The sequence below is a fragment of the Convolutriloba macropyga genome, chromosome 4 (assembly GCF_964194025.1).
Source record: "Convolutriloba macropyga chromosome 4, txConMacr16.3, whole genome shotgun sequence".
Lineage (NCBI taxonomy): Eukaryota > Metazoa > Xenacoelomorpha > Acoela > Convolutidae > Convolutriloba > Convolutriloba macropyga.
In genome coordinates, this window is record NC_134471.1 from 27,408,007 (window position 1) to 27,428,807 (window position 20,801).

Consider the following 20,801-nt stretch of genomic DNA (forward strand, 5'->3'; position numbering starts at 1 on the left):
CTCTTTAGCCAAAACCCAATGAAATGTTTCATTTCATTAGAACTTACTCAAATAGGTCAGCTTTTTCATTGCAGCTTTTAGTAGTAATCACCTTGAACATTTGTATAACTTTCGAAAAAGCAGAGCAATAACGGATTCGTATCACTAAAAAGCTTCCCCAAAAAACTGGGCATGTAATATTGTACACCAGTACAAAAAACTGAAGCATTTGCCTAACTCCTGAATATAGGCAGCTTTGAAATAAGGCAGTAATTAGATACCACATTTCCGAGAATACATTGAAAAATGTTGTCAATATATATTGCTCATTTTCTCCACAAAGGTAATCCTACGTTCTAACGAAAACGCCTTCAAACGCATCGATAATAGCTTCCTGAAAACTAAACCAGATGACTTCTCGGCAACATATCCAGAGAACTACAAAAACAGTAATGAAGTGCAATCAAAGTGTTCTATGCCGCCAAAACCAGGGTTCAGATAAGTTTATTTTGAAATCGCATTCACTATGCAGCAATAAATTTTCTACAACGAAGATGCAACTCAGTCTGCATGATCATAATTGTTAGATAAAATTGTTCGATGGAATGCAGCGGTAGACAATATCAATCAAATTTTTACTGGCAAATAAAAAGTAAGAACGCGATGACAGAACCAACGACAAAAACGAACTGAGCTTACTACTGCTCAGAGATGCAAGTTAGCCCACAAAGCGTACACTTGAAACATACCCACCCAGCAGATTGCCGAAAAATAATCGCCATTGATTCCTATAACACCGATTTGAATTAAAGGAACAGAAAAACAAGGACAAATTGCTTTTTGTACAAAAACATTTTGGAAGTGCGAACTATTTTGAGTGGATTTTGTAATTATGCATAATACTGGTTCATAATGAGAGAATGTAGGGGCTAGTATCAATGCCAGAACGCATTAGAGATCATAACTAAAACTTATAAGAACAAAGTTCAAGTAGCGGGCATCTAAAATTGAGCTTTATGAGTTTTTCCCGTTTTCATTTTGAATTCGATTTTCGTGAATAATTCTGTTCACTTTGCTGACCTACTGTTGCGTAAAAGCACTTTGATCAGACTGAGAGCAAAATAAAAATAGCCTAGAAAAGTCAAAAAGATTTCACGCAAAACGTTGAACAAGCTGCGAACCTAGGTAAAGCGAAACGTATTTTTATTTGACGTAACAAAACATAGCAGGACAAGTCCTGGCACAATTCAAAAAATTTTGATGGACTAAAAAACCTGACTCAGACTGGACTACGAATTGATTGGGAAAACCATTTAGAAAATAATCAGATAAAAAAATTGAGATGGTAAAATCAATGTCAAAACGCCGCATGTGGACAAAAACCACTAGCGATAAAACGAATTTTTGTTCAATCACCCATTTCTCAATCCACTTTAAAATTAGAGCGAAAAATTCTCACCACAAAACCACTTGCTTTTCCGCTCCACTTCCTGTTTCGGCGCGACCAATATCAGCACTTCAATTTGAATTAACAAATCATGAAAATCTCTGGATCTTTAAAGACAGCGCCCCTATACAATTCAGTGACAAGTAAACATTCAAAACATAGCCAGCCAATTGCCGAAATAGCTGGGAAATAGGTTTAAATGTCGCAGACTATTGGTATCTGACAGGTATCGAACCGAAATGATGCAGCTACTGAAGTTGCTCAATTCGATTAAGTGGTTCATACTTTTAAAACGAACGAAACATAATCGACTAACGTCGGAGCGAGTGGCTCTTAAACAACAGGCGAGCGGTTGTCTTCGTCTGTAGCTAGCTAAGGTTTTGTGAGGCTAGCTTTAGCTTAATTCAAGGGGTGTGAGGTGAGCGCAGCGGGGGAGGGGTGCACCGAGGGGGGGGGGGGGTTGTTGATTGAAAACGAAAGAACAATTCTTGAAACAAAAACTTGACTTCTGCAAGGCTGAAAGGAAAAGACTTACTAGTTGATGGCTAGCGCGAAAAGCCTATAGATAGGCAACAACTTGCCCGAACAAAGAACAACTCCCACTTCAAATTTCTTCCATAATTTTTTTCGCCTTCACCGTCAAAATTAGTTAACCAGAAAAACTTATTTTTGTTCAAAACCCATTTTTGGGGTGGGGTGAGGTAAACCATTTTAATATGCCTCTGCCCAATTTTACACAATTGAAAGTGGTACCATTCGAAAGCTATTAAAAAGCTGAACCGATCAGTTTTAATAGAAGAAATTACGTGCCAAGAAAACAAGGTTTGATTTTTTGATTTTTCAGTTTCACACTGTATGTTCCCTTTGCAACAAATCAATTACTTTAAAGTGTGTGTGTGTGTGTGAGTTCGTGTGTGTATGTTTGTGCAAGAGTGTTAAAGAAAAAAACATACACACAGATAGAAAGAGGGAGAGAGGCAGACAGAGAGAGAGAGAGAGAGAGAGAGAGAGAGAGAGAAAAGAGACAGACAGAGATAGATATTCTGAAAAAGGTAAGGCTGCTCTCATTTTCAGATTTTAAATCTTAAAGTTCATTTCATTGAGTTTGAGGAGCTGTCCTACTATGCTTTTTCTATTAGTCAAGGTTTCTATTTATAGCCCGTTATCTACTCTAACGTCTGTAATTTTCGCTCTCATTTTGTTAATTGCATTTACTAAAGGCATCTACTAAATTTCGTTTTACTAAAGGCACAATTCTGACCTTTGAAGTCGTCTAACTTCACTCAGTATTTCAACTGAATTAGAGTTCCAGAAATTTGGTGAACAGTCAACGTCAAAAGAATGAAATCAGTACAAATTGGAAAACATGCACCAAGACTTAGTGCGTCAAGTTAAAAAAGTTTCATTAAAGCAAGCTAGCTATCATTAGAAACTAGTTTTGGTATTAGTTTTTTGTAAAACTTATGCAGGCTTTCGACTCAGGAGTAATCGTTACGGTTAATTAATGAAGCTTTTTTTTACTCCAGCGAATAAATCTTTTGGTCACGCGTGATTTTCTAAAGTCTAACAACTTTTGCTTGCTTTAATTACGTCAGTCGTTTATGTTAACGGTCGATAGCTCACATTAATTGAAAATTTATTCCAGGAAGCCTTTAGAAACAACTCTTTAATTAAAATTCATTTAATTTGAAGCTTTTCTCTAGTTATCATTCGGCATTGTGTTTCTCTCGTATTTCGAAACTGCATGTGTACGAAGTAACAGCAGCTCTTTTACTACAATCTACTAGCTGTTTTTGTTCCGACCCCTCTTGAGGGGGGGGGGAGGGGGGGGGAGGAGGAACTATATACTCAAATGGGTTTTTTTTGTTCAGACAATTTTGACCGATCGATATATCGTAGAGAGTTGTGAGTGGTTTCATTGAAAAGCCCGTCCAGCGTAGAATATGGAATTAAAAAGATTTGTTTGAATTTCTTTTTTTACAGGGAGTTGTCCAGGTTTAAACTTTTGAGAAAATAGAAAGAATTCCGTTGATTTTATTCACATTTTCCGGAATTTCTAAAACTTCGTCAATTTTGCTGAAAATTGTGAACAATAGTACTGTTGATTTTTTTAGAGACAAAAAAGCATTGTAGCATTTATTTTTTCTGGCTAAACCTTTGTCTAAATGTTCCAAAATTCAGCCTTTTTTCATCAAAAATAGCCCGAAATAAGCTTCGTTAGTCCACTTTGATTAAATTTGCCGGAAGTACACACCCAAAAACAACAAACAGAATCCTTGTAAACTGCAAAGGGAGCCAGTTTTCCTCCCACTTCCATTGAGACTCAAAATTTTGCCGCTTTTTGCTAACTTAATTCTATGATTATCAAAAACGCAGCACTTATTTTTGATCTTTTAACTAACAAATTATATAGATCTATAACATCCGAAACAAGTGTGTTTTTAACGGACGAACAGCAATAGTAGGGCTGGTTTTATTCCAATCCTGGGCCGTTACAATCCAAAATTAATTCGAGTTGTAATCTGTCGGTCTCTTTTTAAAAAGAAATTCAAGCTTTTTTATGTTAATTAAAGAACAGAACAATTCAAATCAAAGCTCACTGTTGATAGGTCCAAAAGGCTTCCTAAACAGTTCCAAATTAATGTATCTATTTTCTGTACACGAAAGATTATGGTAGTTTTCACTTTTAAAAATGTTTGCTTTTTAAATAAACAATGGCTCATTGAAATTTGCCAATGTTTTTTTCCTCTTAATTTGGTCAACTTGTAGCATAGTGTCAGCAAAGAAAAATGCTTCTTCTTCCTCTTCTTTCTATTGTATTATGTTTTTTATCTTTTTTGCGCTTTTACGCGTTAAGTTATGATTTTCTTGCTTTGATGCTACTAGATTTCACATTTTTTTTTATTTTTAGGTATTGGCCAATTTTTCACGTTTTTTCACTTTCCATTATTTACAGTTCACATATTACCTTATTGGCGTTCAAAATAAGGCACAATTGAACATATACAAGTCTTGAAAGGCATAGATTATGGATTCAACGGCTTCGACACCCCTTTCTCGAAGAATTTAATTGAACTTTTTTGAACTGTCTTTAACTGTCGTTTTTACTTTGTCTTTTTAGTCATATGAAATAACCTGAAAAAAGAGAAGTCTCATTGACTTTTCATGGAAGAATAAATGGGCCTTTATTCTTATTTCAGTAGATAGCTGATCGCATACATGACTTTGAAAACAATTGTTTTTAAAAATAAAAAACTCTTTTTAACTTTTTTTAACTTCGCATTTTTGTTCTTTTTTGTCACCTAGTATCGTTAACTACAGGTCACATATGACATTATATTTGTCGAGTGAACGTGGAATTGTACAAAATCTAATGTTTTTAAAAGGAATTTGTTATGATTTTACTGGCTTCGAAACGGGATTGACCGTTCTTTTTGTAGATGTAAGACATATTCTGAATAATTACAGGTCTCAAGCGCTTCCTTTGGACGAATAAAAGAACCTATTCAATTATAAAAGTTTGTAGCTAATGGCTTTTGTGATTGAGAAAAATTGTTTTCGAAAAAACAAAAGTACCTAATTTTCTCTTTTTCTTTTTTGGTCTACTTGTTAGCTGTTCTCATTAATGAGCAGGCCTATGCCATATTTTTGGCGTTCCAGGAAGGCCCATTTGAACATTTTTTGAGGGGCCAAATATGGCTTTACGGCTTCGACAGCGTTTTCTCGCAAGTTTTAATTGAATTTTCTTTGTTGACGTTATTTGTTCTTTTTGTAACCGCATAAAAAATTGATTAATGACAGGTCTTAATGCCTTCCTATAGAGGCATATGTGATCATAATCATATTGGTTGTTTTCAATTGCTATCTAATGGTTTTCAACACCATGAAATTAATTGTTTTTTTTTTAAAAAATAGGCCAATTTTTTATCTTTGCTGTTTTTTTGTTCTTTTTGTCTAATTGTTAGCGAGCACTTTTTATGGCGTGGTCCCATATCTTTTCCATTTTAACTCGAAGTACAAGGTATTTTGTTAAGTTTCAGTTTATTCGACGCTATTTTGACCTTGTTAATAAGATTTTTTAAAATGGACATAAAGTTCTGGATGTAAAAAAAGTGTGTTGTTTGATTTTGTTGTTCGCCTTGACTTGCTTTCTCAATAATGACTGATCTCATCAATCTAATGCGGCATTTTTTCTTACTCCACTGAGTTATTTGCGTTGGAGGCGATCTTTGTTCATACACCTTTTTGGGGGTTTTCTATCTGTTCCTCTTTTGGTAGACATTTATGGCAAACATGTGGATGAGCAGGGTCGGAACTTTATGCGCGAACGCACATTACCGAGCCTCCTTGTTTGAATTATGCCCTCAAATGACACTTGGTCTACCTTTCATTAAGCAAACGTCGGGGTTGGAATAATTGCTGTATTTCGCACAGCAAAGCACCATTCAGCTTATTTTTGACTCAAATTAATTTACCGGTTCGCAAGACATACATTAAACTGTTTGCCATTTGACATCATTTCTACAAATGACCACTGCACATTCGTCAATTTGAACTTTAACAAGAATCTCTTTGTACTGATTCAAAGTCGGTATTTTTGTAGAGAGGGAGTAGGCAACTCACCTAGTGATGAATAGAAGAGATAGGACAATGAGAGATAGAATGAGAATGGTTGTCAGAATGGTGATCGGAATCCACATCGTGCTCTGACTCTCTGAAACAAACATATGAGTCAATCATTTGTTTACAGTTGATTGAAACGGAGTTTGAAACGTGCCAATTTAACATGGGGTTTAATTCGTAGGTATTTTCCATTAGAATCAGACTGGGGAATATTTTCCTAAACGCTGATTAGACGTATCCTATAAGTGCTGGTAATGTTGACTCACCTTTGGGAAGCACGTAGTTGAGAGAGATGTAGCTACTTTTCTTTGTGAAGTTCTGAAACAGTTAACATGCATTAAGCAGAGCAGCATTAGTGTTAACCACTCAACTCACTTTTCCAACAGTAAATATGACAATTTAACTTCACATTTAATTTCTAATGTTAAATGAGCTGACGAAAAATTGCTAGTGAAATGGGGTCTTCTACGAAAATATTGCCCTCACATTATGGTGTATTTAGGGTAATGGGGCTATCCCCAAATTATGGTATGATATGACCAAAAACATGGGGGGGCAGTATAATAGCGAAGACCCGTTAAATCTGAGAGCTGTTCACAGCTCCTTAAAGGTCCCAAAAAATCGTGATGGAAATATCGCCATTTACAAAATTGCAACAAGTATTCGGATATTGTAAAGAACAATGTTCATTGTACTATATTTCGCGTCCAAATTGAATTTATTGGCACTCTCAACTTTCGAACGCTTAAATTACCAATTTGAAGTTTTTCTCAATAGAAAGGTGCAACTTAAGCATCAATTTGATAAGACACCCTTCCCTGAGCATGTTCTCTTCGTTTATTCATTAAAAGTACGGCAACGTTTTAGTCAAAAATGATCAGAATTATATTGGGAGGACTTACGGCATTATGACCACATGTGGCCCGCTGAACGTGTGAAGATTCGACTGCCGCCTCTACAACTATCAGATACCTTCCGGGTAACAGCTGTGCATTGGTCACATTTTGGCATACCCCGCATGAACTCAATACCGGTTGATCTAAAAAATAGTAACATGTTGTACTTGTATTTAGGCCAAGGCTGAATATTTCTGAAAATTTAATTTGCTCATTGTTCTCAAAAAAGTTTTGACGATTGGAGCACTGGTGCAAATAAGAATGCATTTAACCAGTACAATATGAAAGTTTTGGTAATATATAAAGTATATCACAAAGTGTTAAGAGACATGGAGAATATAGGTAACGGGATCAGAGGTCCGCAGCACCCTACCCCCATACTATCAAACCATAAAACGAAATAGAAAAATAAAAAATTAAATTATGGTTTTTTGCTATGCAATTTATTTCATATTGAAATGTAATCAAGATATTTGTTTTTCATTGAGAGAAGCATTTAGAAAACAACTCTTCAAGTATGCAAATTTTTGTCTTTTCAGATATGAGCATTCAGAGAAAAGCCGTTGTACGTTGCTTTAAAAGGATTCACATAATGGTACTAAGCTATTTGCATAGACGACTTATTTAATTATTTCAAAAGTACTGAAAATACACTCGGCTGAATGAATTAAGCAATACTTTGCGCCAATCAACGCGCGCAATTTTAATCGTTAACAAAAGTAAACGTTTAACACGGGCAAGAAATTTATTCGGTATGATTTGTTACAAAAATTGGCGACCTATATCCAGATCAGATCTTATTTGGTTAGCTTTCCGTATCTATCGTTAAATCAAGAGCAGTCGTTTTAGACGGAACTATTAAGGAATAATACTAGAGGTTATTAACTGTTGTGAAACAAATTTCAATGCCCCGTTCTCGAAAATAGAAATTAAGTTCGAAAAGTCTCGCGAAAAGATTCAAAGTTCAAGTCGTGAACAAAAAAGTCGGATGCATTGCTCTCCAACGACAGGCGCGAGGAATTCATTTCAGAGGGGGTGTAGCTTAGGCATTTTTAAAACCAAACCCACAGGGGTTAGAACCCCGGACCTCCAGGATGCCAGATCAAGATCAAAACCACTAAGCTACAAAGGTGTTGATACTCCCTTCAACAGTTTCGCTGGAGCGTATACTTAGGCTAGTACATCTCAAATAGTACCACACAGGGACTTAATAGTAGCAGGCTTTACCAGTTTATCACGTTTCGAAAGGCGAAAAATCAAATTAGTCAGATGAAAAAAAGATCAGGCATTGAAATGATTTGTAGGAAAAACAACGAAAATATCCAAGTGATGGCTGCGCACTTATCAACTATAAACACAAGTAATAATTTTCTTCGAGGCAATAATGTTCCCACATTCGCGTTTAAAAGCATAACATATATCAAATCATTACATCGAAAACGATATCCACAAAAAAATAGCCAGCAGATTGCCGAAATAGCTGGGATATAAGGTAAATATCGCAAACTATTGATATCCGACAGGCATTGAACCGAAATTATGCAGCTAATGAAGTTGAGCTCAATTCGATGAAGTGGTTCATACTTTTCAAACGGACAAATTAAAGATGGAAGAACAATTCTTGAAACAAAAACTCGACTTCTGCAAGCCCTAAAAGGAAAAGACTCCCCAGTTACTTACTAGCACGAAAAACCTATAGATAGGCAACATCTTACCGGAACAAAGAACAACTCCCACCTCAAATTTATTCCAATTTTTTACGCTTTTACCGTCAAAACTAATTTTTGTTAAAAACCCATTTTTGGGGTGGGATGGAATTTGATGCCAGGTGAACCTTTTTAAGACACCTCGGCCCAATTTTACACAATTGTAAGTGGTACCATTCGAAAACTATTAAGAAGCCGAACCGATCAGCTTTAAAAGAAGAAATTGGTTGCTAAGAAAACAAGGTTTGATGTTTTTCATTTTTCATTTCAAAACTGAATTTCAGTTCAGAGTTCCTTTCGCAGCAAATCAATTACTTATGAGTGTGAGTTCGTGTGTGTATGTTTGTGCATGAGCGAAGAAAACATAGACAAAGAAAACATCACATAAATTTCAATGCCGCATTCTCGAAAATAGAAATCAAGTTCGAAAAGAGTCAAAGTTCACGTCATGAACAAAATCCGACTAACGTCGGATAAATTGCTCTCGAAGGACAGACGCGGGAAATTTAATTCAGAGGGGGTGTAGCAGAGACATTTTTTAAGTGCAAACCAAGCCCACAGGGGTTCGCACACAGCAGTTTCGTTGGAGCGTCTACTTAGGCTAGTATAACTCAAATAGTACCGCACAGGGACTTAATGCTCGCAGGCTTTACCAGTTTATCGCGTTTCTGAGGACGAGAAATGGAAAATTGGTCAGATCAAAAAAGATCAAGCATTAAAATGATTCGCAGAAAAAAGAACGAAATTATCCAAATAATGGCTACAAACTTTATAAACTATAAACTCACAGTAATAATCTTCGAGGCAATAATTTTTAGACTTATTGTTTTGGTCCCAAAACTAGTGGGCGTAAATTTTTAATAACCCCCCGACTTTTTACACTCAAAATTGTGTTTCAGCTCAAAACTAAAACATACCCGGCAGATTGCCGGAAAATAGCCGCCGTTGATTCCAATAAGCATGATTGGGATTGAACGAATAGAATATATTGAAAAAAAAAGATTTTTGTACAAAAATATTTTTTAAGTCCGATTTATTTTGATGGCATTTCGTAGTTGAACATACTTCTGTTTCTTAGAGAGAGGCTACAGGGGCTACTATCAACACCAATAAGCATTAGAGGTGGTAACTAAGACTTATAGGAGCGACGTTCAAATAGTGGGCATCTAAAATTGGGCTTTATGGGTTTATCCCGTTTCTATTTCTGACTTCAATTTTTTATACCGACTCTGTTCATTTTGAATTGCTTTGCTTAGCAACTGATGTTCAAATTCACTTTTAGCAGAATGAGAGAAGAGAGAAACTAGCCTAGAGAAGTCAAAAAGATTTCACGCAAAATGTCGAAAAAGCGGCAAAATGGTAAAGCGAAAAAAAGTTTGACGAAGTAAAAAAACATAGCAGGACAAGTCCTGACGTACAATTCAAAGAATTTTCATTGACTAAACAGAAAATCTAGACCTAGAATGGGCTATGAGTGAATTCAGAAAACCATTTTAAAAAAATCAGAACAAAAAAATAAGAAAAAAACAGAAAATCAATATCAAAATGCCGCATGTGAGCAAAAAAAACCCTAGCGAAATGAAATTTCAATTCAAACAAAAAACTAGGCCTAGAATGAGCTGTGATTGGATTGGGAAAACCAATTTGAAAAAAAAAATGCGATCCAAAAAATCGAAAAAACAGTAAAAATCAGAGTGAAATTGCCGCACGTGAACAAAAAACCACTACCGAGAAACCGAATTTTTGTTCAAACACCGTTTTCTCACTCTACTTTAAAATTAGAGCGAAAAAAATTCACGCCGCAAAACCACTCGCTTTTTCGCTCCACTTCCTGTTTCGGCGTGACCAAAATCACTACTCCAATTTGACTTCAAAAATCATGAAAATGTGTGAACAGATCTTTAAAAAAAAAGACAGCGCCCCAATACAATTCAAATTCTTTGAATTGTAAAAATACGAGCGCAATAATAGCCGGCTGAGAAGATGAGGGCGGCTATTAATTATCATGAGCTCATAAAATTGAACTTGGAGCCATGAGAAGCATTGGGGGGGGGGGGGGGAGTGGTCTTGGGCTCTAAATTTTCTGCTTTGCGGTGTGCGAAAGAACAATGTTTGACGTCGCAAACAATTCCAGAGTCGTAAAACAATTCACGTTAGCATGCATATGGCAAAATGTCTTCCCTGTTTCAAATCTTCTCCGTGTCTAATAAGGTACAATTTAGCGTTCAGCTAACCTTCTTGAGTGTTGAATGCAAAGGTCTGACTGTCCTCCTCGAATCCTTTGATGGCCATTGTAACATAAGGTCTCAATTTCTCCATATTCTTAGAAGTCCCAGTGCTTCTGAACTCACCCAGATGCTGGTCCAAATACTGCACCTGTAAAATAAACATCTGCTTCAAATTGACCGCAAAACCCGTAAGCTACAAAACGGTTGCTAATAACACACGCATACAAGCATTCCAATTTTTCTTTAGGGGCAATAAGAAACAGTCATCTGTTTTTTTTAACAAGTGCAACCTATTTTGAAAGAAAACTATTAGCAAGATGAGACGAACAGAGACTTTGATGCAAATTGGGACCTTCCCGTATAATCAAACTGTGAACTGGCAGATTTAACAGTGAATAAAAAGCACTAAAATTGATTAATTTGGAGAATTCCTTCAGAAAGTTATGAGCCTTTTACAAATTTTTCTGATCTTTAAAAAGGAAGCTGCAATCATACCTGAATATCTTCAATGGTTTCAGTCAATGTCATTCGGAACAGCACAACGTAGTAACACTCTACTCTGCCCTGTGACTGGGGAGGTCTGTGTATTGTTATGGTCATTCCACTTGCCTCTATCTCCGGAGAGGGTACCGTACTCGGAGCTGAAAAATTCATAACCTCCCCGCAATCCCATAAACGAAGACCCTGGAACAGTAACATAAAAACTGTATTTTGACCTACCTTTTGGTATCGTACAGAACACATTCGTTACCACACGTGACTTTTGTCTTTGATCTAATTGTGAAGAGGCGGAATAAATTACTGTCAATGTCACTTCATAGCACACAGCTGGGTTAAGCTGTTTGAATACTCCATCAGAGTTGCATGGTTGATTGGGCTCCTTCACTTCGTCTGCCTCTTTGAGAGGTAACTGGGATTGACTCGTGGCTAGCCGGATGCAATACTGGGCACTGAAAAAAAAACAAAAAATTACAAAAGTGGGAAATCCTCAACTGAAGAGTAAATTTTGTCCGATTTGATTATTACGCCCAGTTCTTCTGCTAGCTGGTAACAAAATCCAACTACTCATGAAAGTAGTAGTAATCTTGCCAGGCAGTAATAATGAGGTCTAATCGGGTAATTAGTTTACAATTTCGTTTTTAACCTGGCGTTTATTTTAAACTACTCAAAATATCCTAAACTATAACCCCTCTACACACAGGACTAAGTGCTCTTAAAAAAGCTGCGTGGACTCAAAAACCTGAATCGGACGGATCAGCATTTTATTCCAACATGTTTTAAATAACCAATAACATGTTTCATCTGTGCCCACATTCATTGTACCCACTTTGTTTTGGTCGTCGTTGAGTATCTTTCCTCAGTTCCAATCTAAGTAGTCAAAATCTGAACTGCCATTAACTTTTTTGATTTAAAAAAATACATTTTTAAAAAGGCTACGTGACTCTGCAGTAGTCACTTCAAAATTCTGGCTGAATTTCTCAAGCCACAAAGCCGTTCTGCACAAACGCCAGACGACTTAAAGCAGTCCCGTAACCCATACCTCATCTCCACAGAACGAAATTCGCCCAAATAATTCGCATTCCCCGGTCATATATAACACCATAACAGAACGCGTAAAAATATTAGACAGGAATTTCAGAAGAACATTATCCGCGTGTGAAAAGATTTTGCTCACAAATTCGAAATATATAAGCGAACACCAGTTTCTCACGCTACTTCAAAACCAATTCAAAAACTTATGAGCAGAAAAATAACTCGCGTTCTACCTCCTCATTCTCTATCTGAGAGATCAGAAATCATTCAGTAATATATTTATCATCTGTTAAAAACTAAATGACATCATCTCTCTTAAATTTGAAAAATAAATCCCAGGAAGAATGCTAAAAAGATGTGAAATAGATTTAAGTGCCGTATAACCTATATACTAAGAGGTATTGAACTGAATTGGCAGCGTTGTCGACAAAATCCATAAAAATACACTTCTTTGATAGCGAGTTTTCTGGTCCTTTAGAGAGTGAGCTAAGTGATTTATGATCAAATGCAAATCACTCAACTCCGGTTAAAACTGACGCTACTGAGTGTAACAAATGACGTCGCACACAAAAGCAGCTGAAGAGCGGCGTGAAATTATTAACTTCGGAAAAAGCCTAAGAAAAGGAAACAAAAAAAACCTAGCTCTGAATTACAATTCAAAGATTCTTTATGGAGGAAACTTTTAAGCCAGACCTTGAAATGACTACCAATGGAGCATGAAAACTAATCAGAAAAATACTATGAAAACAAATCAGAAAAAAATACGGTAAAATACTCAACAAAATGAAAACCACTCAAATTGCCTCATGTCAAAAAACAATATCAAAAGGCGATGTTTTGTTCAGACACAGTCCTCTTAATCTAAGTTAAAATAAGTGCAAAAAAATTAAACATAGCCGCTAGATTGCCGGAAAATAGCAGCGATAGACGCTTGTGGCCTTCCATGAATTAAAAAAACTAAAGAAATAAGATAGAAAAATTGACCACCAGTCCTTTAATAGACCACTAAACTTTTTGGTTGGATTAGAACTGTCATTTTTATTAGACAGGTACGCTCTATCAGGAAAAAGCCCTAATGGAGCTTTTTCAAAATTAATCTTCGAAATTAAAAACTCAAGACTCTAATACTCAAGAGTTAGGACATATACGTTTGGCGATACTTATATGCACACTATTGACCTCCAACTAGTAAATGTTCATAAAATTTGAAGTCCATTTATCGAGTTCAGAAGTCATTTTTTCTTAGTGAGGTAAGTCACGCAATTGACCTAAAAGCAGAACAAATGAGGTCACGCACACAAACTTTAACTGCAAAGCAGTAGAAATCACTGAAAATGAAAAAGCCAATTCCAAGACGTCATCAGGTCGCAAGAATCATCGATGGAGACGACGGATTAAAAAAAACACGATGCCCCAATAATAGCCGCAATCGCTTCGTGACTACTAAAAATCTACTTCCGGCTTTAATAAAAAATCTCCGCTCAATTTGACTTCCAAACATCCAAAATGTGCACATACATCTTCAAAAAAGACACAAGGGGGCTCTAATAATTGACACCGTTAAATCTCTGTAGGTAATAAATGGAATTAATTTTTGAATAAAACAACTGACTTCAGTCGCAGAAATAAATTGCCCATGGATCACAAAAACCATTTTCAGCAAATAGGTAGGGCAGGCAGGTACCCAAATTTCCTCAAAAAAGACTTGTCTGACGTAGTACGTAGACAGCTACAGATACAGAAAAAAAGTAAAAAAAAATTGACCACGTGGCCTAAGAAAAAAATTTAAAGCTCTTTCAAGTTATCACAAATTTTAGTAATTAAAGTCCTCTTCGATCTGCTATTTTCCAAATCAATATTTTCCTTGCCTAATTTATCCACCACTGCAGGATTTCATAATAATGATGATAATAATTTATAAAGACCATCTCTTCCTGACAGTTCACTCGGTTTCAAACACCGCTAAGTGATACGCTGCTTGTATCAAATCAAATTAATCTTAGATTATTATTGGAGAAAAATAAGTTCATGATCCATTTCATTTCATTCTTTCTGATGACAAAACTTAGTAGATTTACTCTTACCTTTCTTTTTTCCAAAATGGGGTTGGTTCTGTATATGGAATACCATCTTGAACAAGCTCACTGTCCTCACGATAATCAAATTTCATAGAATTTGTGTCAATAATGCTTGGAGTTAAATCTATCGAGGGCAGAACTGGAACTGAGCATTCTCTAGTACGCATGATGTCCAAGCACATGACATCGTCTTTGATCATTGATCCAATTTGAGAGTACTCTCTGCATTGCCACACCGCTCCCCAACGATTTATGGAACTTGATTGGGTTTTGAATGGCAGACACACTTGTTTTGTCTGGTCACACTGATAGCAGTTCATTGCGCATAGGCCGGCCCAGACGCTTACTTTGTAGCATGAAACTAAAAATCATTTCAGTCTTGATACATACAAAAAACAACCGGTCATTGTCCATTCTCAGTAGTTACACTTCATTAGATCAGATACAACTGAACTTAGTTCTCAGAAGGTTTTATTTTTTTTTAATATTAGGTTTTTCAGCATTTTAATTTCACTGTCTTTGAGATGTTTTGGAAACTGCCATGCTTCAGCTACTTTGATTATTCATTCTATCGAACACATTAAAATATATTCTTTACAAAAACGCAGCGCCACAGCTCAGGGTCTTAAAAAAGTCTCTTTACTTACTATTTTTTAGAGAAGTCGAGCTCTCGTTGAGTGTGCACTGATATGGTGGAATCAATTCCTCCGTCTTTTGAGTAGTGGGAGAAGGTTTTGGGGATTCGGTGCCTTCATCGTTGATTGGAGAAGGTGTAGCAGATGACGTCAAATCCTTCTCTGAGGGAGCTAAAGACGAACTCTTTTGACCTATAGGATCCGAAGTACTTGCAACAGTAACAGCAACTATGCTTTGTGCAATATCAACATCATTCCCAACAGCCGCTGCTTCTGAACTCCTATCTCTACTATAGCTACTACCGCTATAACTAGGTGCAGGGGTCACATGCAAAGGTTGAGATGTTGTTTTATCTGCTGAATCAAACATTTGAGGAGAGGCAACATTGAAAACAGGCGTGGAAATGGAAGATCCCGGTGATAAAGAAGATAGATTCAAAGAGGTTAAATCAGAAGAAGGCAATGAAATAGAGGGCATGCTAGATGAAGGATTGGGAACCAGATTAGAAAAAGTACTCTGAGAATTGGCGATAGTAGTGGATTTAATGTCGGAGAGATCGGGTTGAGTCGGTTGCGTTGGTCTGGATACAACTGGTTGCACTGTTGTTGCATCCACTCCATCCTTTTCCGGTTCAACAGAACTCAAAGCTCCATTTTGGGCCTGACTGTCTGTACTGACTTTTGGTTCAACTGCTTTAGCCGTGCTTTGAGGCGCTAAAGTTACTGTGCCACTGTTTGCGTTATCAAAAACAGCCGGGCTACTTTTGCTAGGATCAGGGGAGGGAGGTATTATAGAAGGTGATGAAGCAGAAGGCACACTAGGTGTAGTGACATTCAGGCTAACAACAGGCAGAACAGAATTAGTGCTAGGCACAAGCGGGGAAGCAGTGGACACACCAACAACATTATCCGTGCCAGGCGCTTTACCCGTTGTTTCAATATTGGCCGATGGCGGTGAAGTTACATCTTTCTTGGAGCTTTCGTCTACTGACGAATCATCATTTTTGTTATCTATTGGAGGCTTTTCAGTTTCTTGTGTAGCTTTTTCATTGACAGGTGGATTGATTGTTGGAGCACCTGGATCCCCTACAGGATTTTCATTTCTCGAATCCTCACTAGACCCCGTTTTAGTTGTGTTAGCTGAGTTTGTGGTCTCGTCAATAGCTCTCCTGGCTCTATTAGCAGAATCACCAGCCGTTTGATTTTCTGCCGGTAAAATGTCTTTAGATTGACAGTAGTCTGAACCAGGGTCTGCAATGAAGAAAACATCTTTGCTTTCTAATTGCGGCAAGGCTAAAACAATAATCGAGTTCTACGTAACCAAACCGTCCAAGCAATATGGGATTTATTTATATACTACTCACTAAGAAAAAGAATTGACAAAATGCTTGACAGAGCAAGCATTTTCATGGACGTCCTCAAGGCATATACTACATCTGAAAAATCACTATATAGGCTAACTATAGTAATTTACTATATAAAACGAGAATTTTCAGTACACAAGTGACATTGTCATCCAAACCTAAAACAAGACATGAATGTCGAGTCGCCTGCACGCAAATCATTCAAATGGTTACACTCAAGCAACAAAGCTGTGAAGCCAAATCAGAGAAGCACGATTGCAAGCAGGATCTTTTCGGTTTGTGCCCCCCCCCCCCCCAGCTTAGTGGGCGCATATTATTTGCACCCCCCAGACGCACGTGCAATATTTTTACATAGTAATGTACTATGTAATGGCACGTGCTCTGTAACTGGGGGGCGCATAACGTACTGGGGGGGGGGGGCACAAACGGAAAAGATCCAAGAAGAATACCACTCATTCGTTCCAGCAGAACATCGAGAAAAGTTTGAATTTTCAAATGAGAACGATTTCACACAAAGCTACATTCTATTGCAGCGACCTCATCTTTAGGCTAACCGCTGGCACCAGGCACAAAACGTTCTCTTCTTTGATCCACATGATGAGATTAGTAGTAACAAGATATGAGCCTCGTATGCCTATTTTTGCGGATTCGTGACTGTCAAATTGAATCTTTGTTTGATTCTCTTTATAGATACGCATCACCCTATTTCAGTGATTCTCAATTCGGATTCCGGAAGCAACGCTCTTGTATCACTCAACTACTAATATATCTTGAGAAAATCTACAATTCCCTAGATTCTGACGACGAAATTCACGTCATTTACACTGACTACGAAAAAGCTTTCGACAATGTCGATCACGGGATTTTGTTACAGAAACTATATCAAATTGGGATTCGTGGCAGAGTTTTTAAATTGCTGCAATCATACTTAGCGAACAGAACTCAACGTGTGCGAATCAACAGAACCTTTTCCGAAGAAATTCCGGTTACCAGTGGGGTCCCACAAGGCTCAATCCTCGCCAGCCTTATCTTTCTTCTCTATATAAATGATTTGCCTCTCAACTGCAAGAATTGCCAACCCCTGCTATGTGCCGACGATGCGAAATTCATCTCAATCAACAGCTCCTCATTGCTCTTTCAGCTGGACTTATCAAGAATTAAAAATTGGAGTGATCATAACAAACTACCACTTAACGTTAAGAAATGCACCCATCTTGACTTCGGCAATACAACCAAGGCGTTTTTCTTTTCAGGCAACCAGATACAAAAACATATTGTGCAAAAAGACTTGGGTTTGTTGATATCCCGAGATCTTAAATGGGCTGATCACATTAGAGCAGCATGCAATAAAGCGATAGATGTTTTATGCCTGTTGAAAAGGAGCTCGCCCCTTCTTACCATGTGTGTTAAACTGAATCTTTTCAAATCCATGATAATCCCTGTTCTTATTTAAGGCAGTAGTTGCTGGTATGCCAATATCGACAATTTGAAAACATTAGAAAATGTCCAGAAACGGGCTCTTAAATGGGTTTGCTCGGACCGAAACAGCTCTTACAAAGAGCTCCTGTTAAAAGCTGGAATACATCTCCTGTCATTATACATGCAATTACAAGATCTGCTCACTCTATCCAAATGTATGACGGGATATCGATTTTAACAATACCTTTGTTTGAGGAAATGCAATCGTGACATCCGATCTTCACACGACGTTAGATTTGACCAACGCAAACCACGTAAAAGCCAAAGCGAGCAGAGCTTTTTCTTCCGTACCGGTGCCCTCGTCAACAGACTGCCAGCAACGATCGACATCAATAACCCCACTGGCCTAAAACAACGACTACTACGTGTTCTTTGGACTTTCTTCATTGCAAATTACAACGAAATTGTCAGTGCAACGTGGAGAGAGTAATTTGCCATCATTCACCATCACGAAAGAAAAAGGGAGACGATCCCCGTGCCAGCAGATGAAGATATCTCCTGGCCGAATCCCAACTACTACTACTACTACTACTACTACTACTACTACTACTACTACTACTACTACTACTACTACTACTACTACTACTACTACTACTACTACTACTACTACTACTACTACTACTACTACTACTACTACTACTACTACTACTACTACTACTACTACTACTACTACTACTACTACTACTACTTAGACGTTTAACGCCGCTGCTAGGATTTGGTCGGTAGTCGACGATCCTCGCGGGTAAAATTTATAGTTAGACCATCCATGCTAAAAAACAACTTAGATGCATAAGTGAACCGAACCGGAAGTTCGCATGACAGTCTTGGTCTCTAACGATCAGAAAAAATTTTCTGAATACACACAGTTTCGGAAATCCGGTCTAGTGTAGCAGAACCCTAAGTAGTCGGGCATTTTCTGTTTTCGACGTTTCATACCGTGAAAATAATTTTTTTTTGAAAAGTAGGTTCTGAGTCGGTATTGGGTTTTGGGAAACCATTTTTTGTCAGTGTGTTGTACTCCTTGTCTAGTATATCATCTGTTTTTGCGTTTTTAGATCAATCGTACTGGGAATTCAGGTTTTGCAGGGTTTTGCCCATTAGCAGCAGGCTCCTCTCTCTTTGGTCAACCTTTAGTGTTTCAGTCTGTGCAATACATATTTCATATTTCAGAGTTGATTTGATGGATGATACAGTTTGTACCTTCACGCCGGAACCCCCCGCGCATGAAATTGTTTTGAAAAGCCATGATTATATTGAGACAACTGCCGAAGTTGCTGGCCCAAGCACGGCAGCTCCCACTACTAAAAGAAAGCGGTCCCAGCTAACAACACCAACGCCCAAGAAGAAGACGAGGAATTGTGAAAATCGGGAGAATGATAAGGACAGCCAGCTAGACTCTCAAATAAGTGCACACCGTACCCCGTATGGCCGCTTGCAATACAGTAAGTTTTTATTTAGTGAGATCAGACTTCGTTGCTATATATATATACGGTATCCATTCTGAGTTTTTTTTTTAGCCGACCCGATATCACAGGCTTCTGATCTTGACGAGATCCAACATTTGGATAGTCCCCGAGTGCTTCGTGTGACAAAGAAGTCCCGCTGTTATGTGTGCGGAAGGAAATTGGCCGAAATGCCACAGCACTACCAGAAACCCACTACCACTACACTGAAATATACTTTTCAGTATTTGGCAAATGTTTCAGATTCCCCTGATCGTTTATTGAATTTTGAGTTGCTCTCCGATAGGATTGAGCAAGTTAACAGCACTTTGGAGGTGAAAGGAATCCTCTACTACCACAATCAGAGCTTCTACGATCTCATTTTTAGCCAACAGCGAAGTTATCGTGGACGCTTGTCTTTGCTTCGTGCAAGCCCTTTTGGCTTGTATTTTTGCCACCCATTTGTCCATCTTGAACTGTGTAAGAAAAGTAGAGTCGATGGCATCTACGAAAGTCGCTGTGCTACAAGTGGTTAGAAGGAGGGAAACACAGTGAAAAAGTGAGACGAGACGCCGCTGCTAAATTCACAGATATCATCACCACAGTGGCGAGAGGGGAACACTGCTGCAAAAAAAGCATTGCAGATTGTCCATATACAATGTACTTGCTGTTCCTAGTGCATTTTGGAAGTTTAAAAACATAAAAACGCTAAAATTTGAAGAATTTTGTACATTTTCTCAACTTAAAAATTTGTACTTAAATCTTTGAAAAAAATCACTTTTTTCAACTTTCAGACCTCTTCCATGGCAGGAAAAGGTTGGTGTTGGTCCCCTGAGAGAAGCTAGAACAATTTTAGTACCAAAGTCTATGACCAAAACAACTAGTTGAGGCTGGAAAATAAGCATTTATCAGCGCGGTCTGCTCTCACTAGTACCAGAACTCCCAGATCAGTACTTTTTCTCAGATAGTGTTGCTAGTGTTGTTTTTTCAACCTAATCTCATACAGTAGTCACATACGAGTCTTTTTGGATAAATTGCATGATACAGGAACCCTTTGATAGGTAATGATGAGCGAATTAGAGTTCACCGGCCATTACTTTTTTTGACTACTAACTCAGGCCACCCCCCCACAGTGCCTAAAACAAAACCAATCGAAGTTTTCAATAGCGCCCTAGATCCTTCACTAGCAACCACGTTGATTAAGCCATATCAGTTAACTCCAAGAAAACGGGTTTAAAAATCTCCTGTCATTGCAGGTTTAATTAGGCATAAGCGCTACAGCTATTCTTGCTTCCACAGCTCTGTCCTATTGTTTCCAATGTGCCTAAATAGGCGTATGGAGTCGAAAAAATACCATAGTTACTGTTAGCAGTCTCAAATTTCCCCTTTTT

General features: G+C 37.7%; 1 protein-coding gene across 1 annotated transcript in view; it reads right to left on the minus strand.

Moving 5' to 3' along the window:
• Positions 1-16,576, minus strand: part of LOC142338038 (uncharacterized) — a gene marked incomplete at its 3' end in the record, with an annotated part of 108,968 nt that extends 92,392 nt beyond the window's left edge. Inside the window, exons 1-10 of the mRNA XM_075387671.1 lie at positions 16,490-16,576; positions 15,642-16,418; positions 15,138-15,296; positions 14,497-14,851; positions 11,600-11,829; positions 11,375-11,520; positions 10,886-11,027; positions 6,952-7,088; positions 6,316-6,367; positions 6,050-6,140 (exon numbers count right to left, since the gene is read on the minus strand). Of these exons, the coding sequence (XP_075243786.1) occupies positions 6,050-6,140; positions 6,316-6,367; positions 6,952-7,088; positions 10,886-11,027; positions 11,375-11,520; positions 11,600-11,829; positions 14,497-14,851; positions 15,138-15,296; positions 15,642-16,418; positions 16,490-16,535 (2,135 nt within the window). The remainder of the gene's footprint in view (positions 1-6,049; positions 6,141-6,315; positions 6,368-6,951; positions 7,089-10,885; positions 11,028-11,374; positions 11,521-11,599; positions 11,830-14,496; positions 14,852-15,137; positions 15,297-15,641; positions 16,419-16,489) is intronic.
• Positions 16,577-20,801: the final 4,225 nt, after the last annotated feature.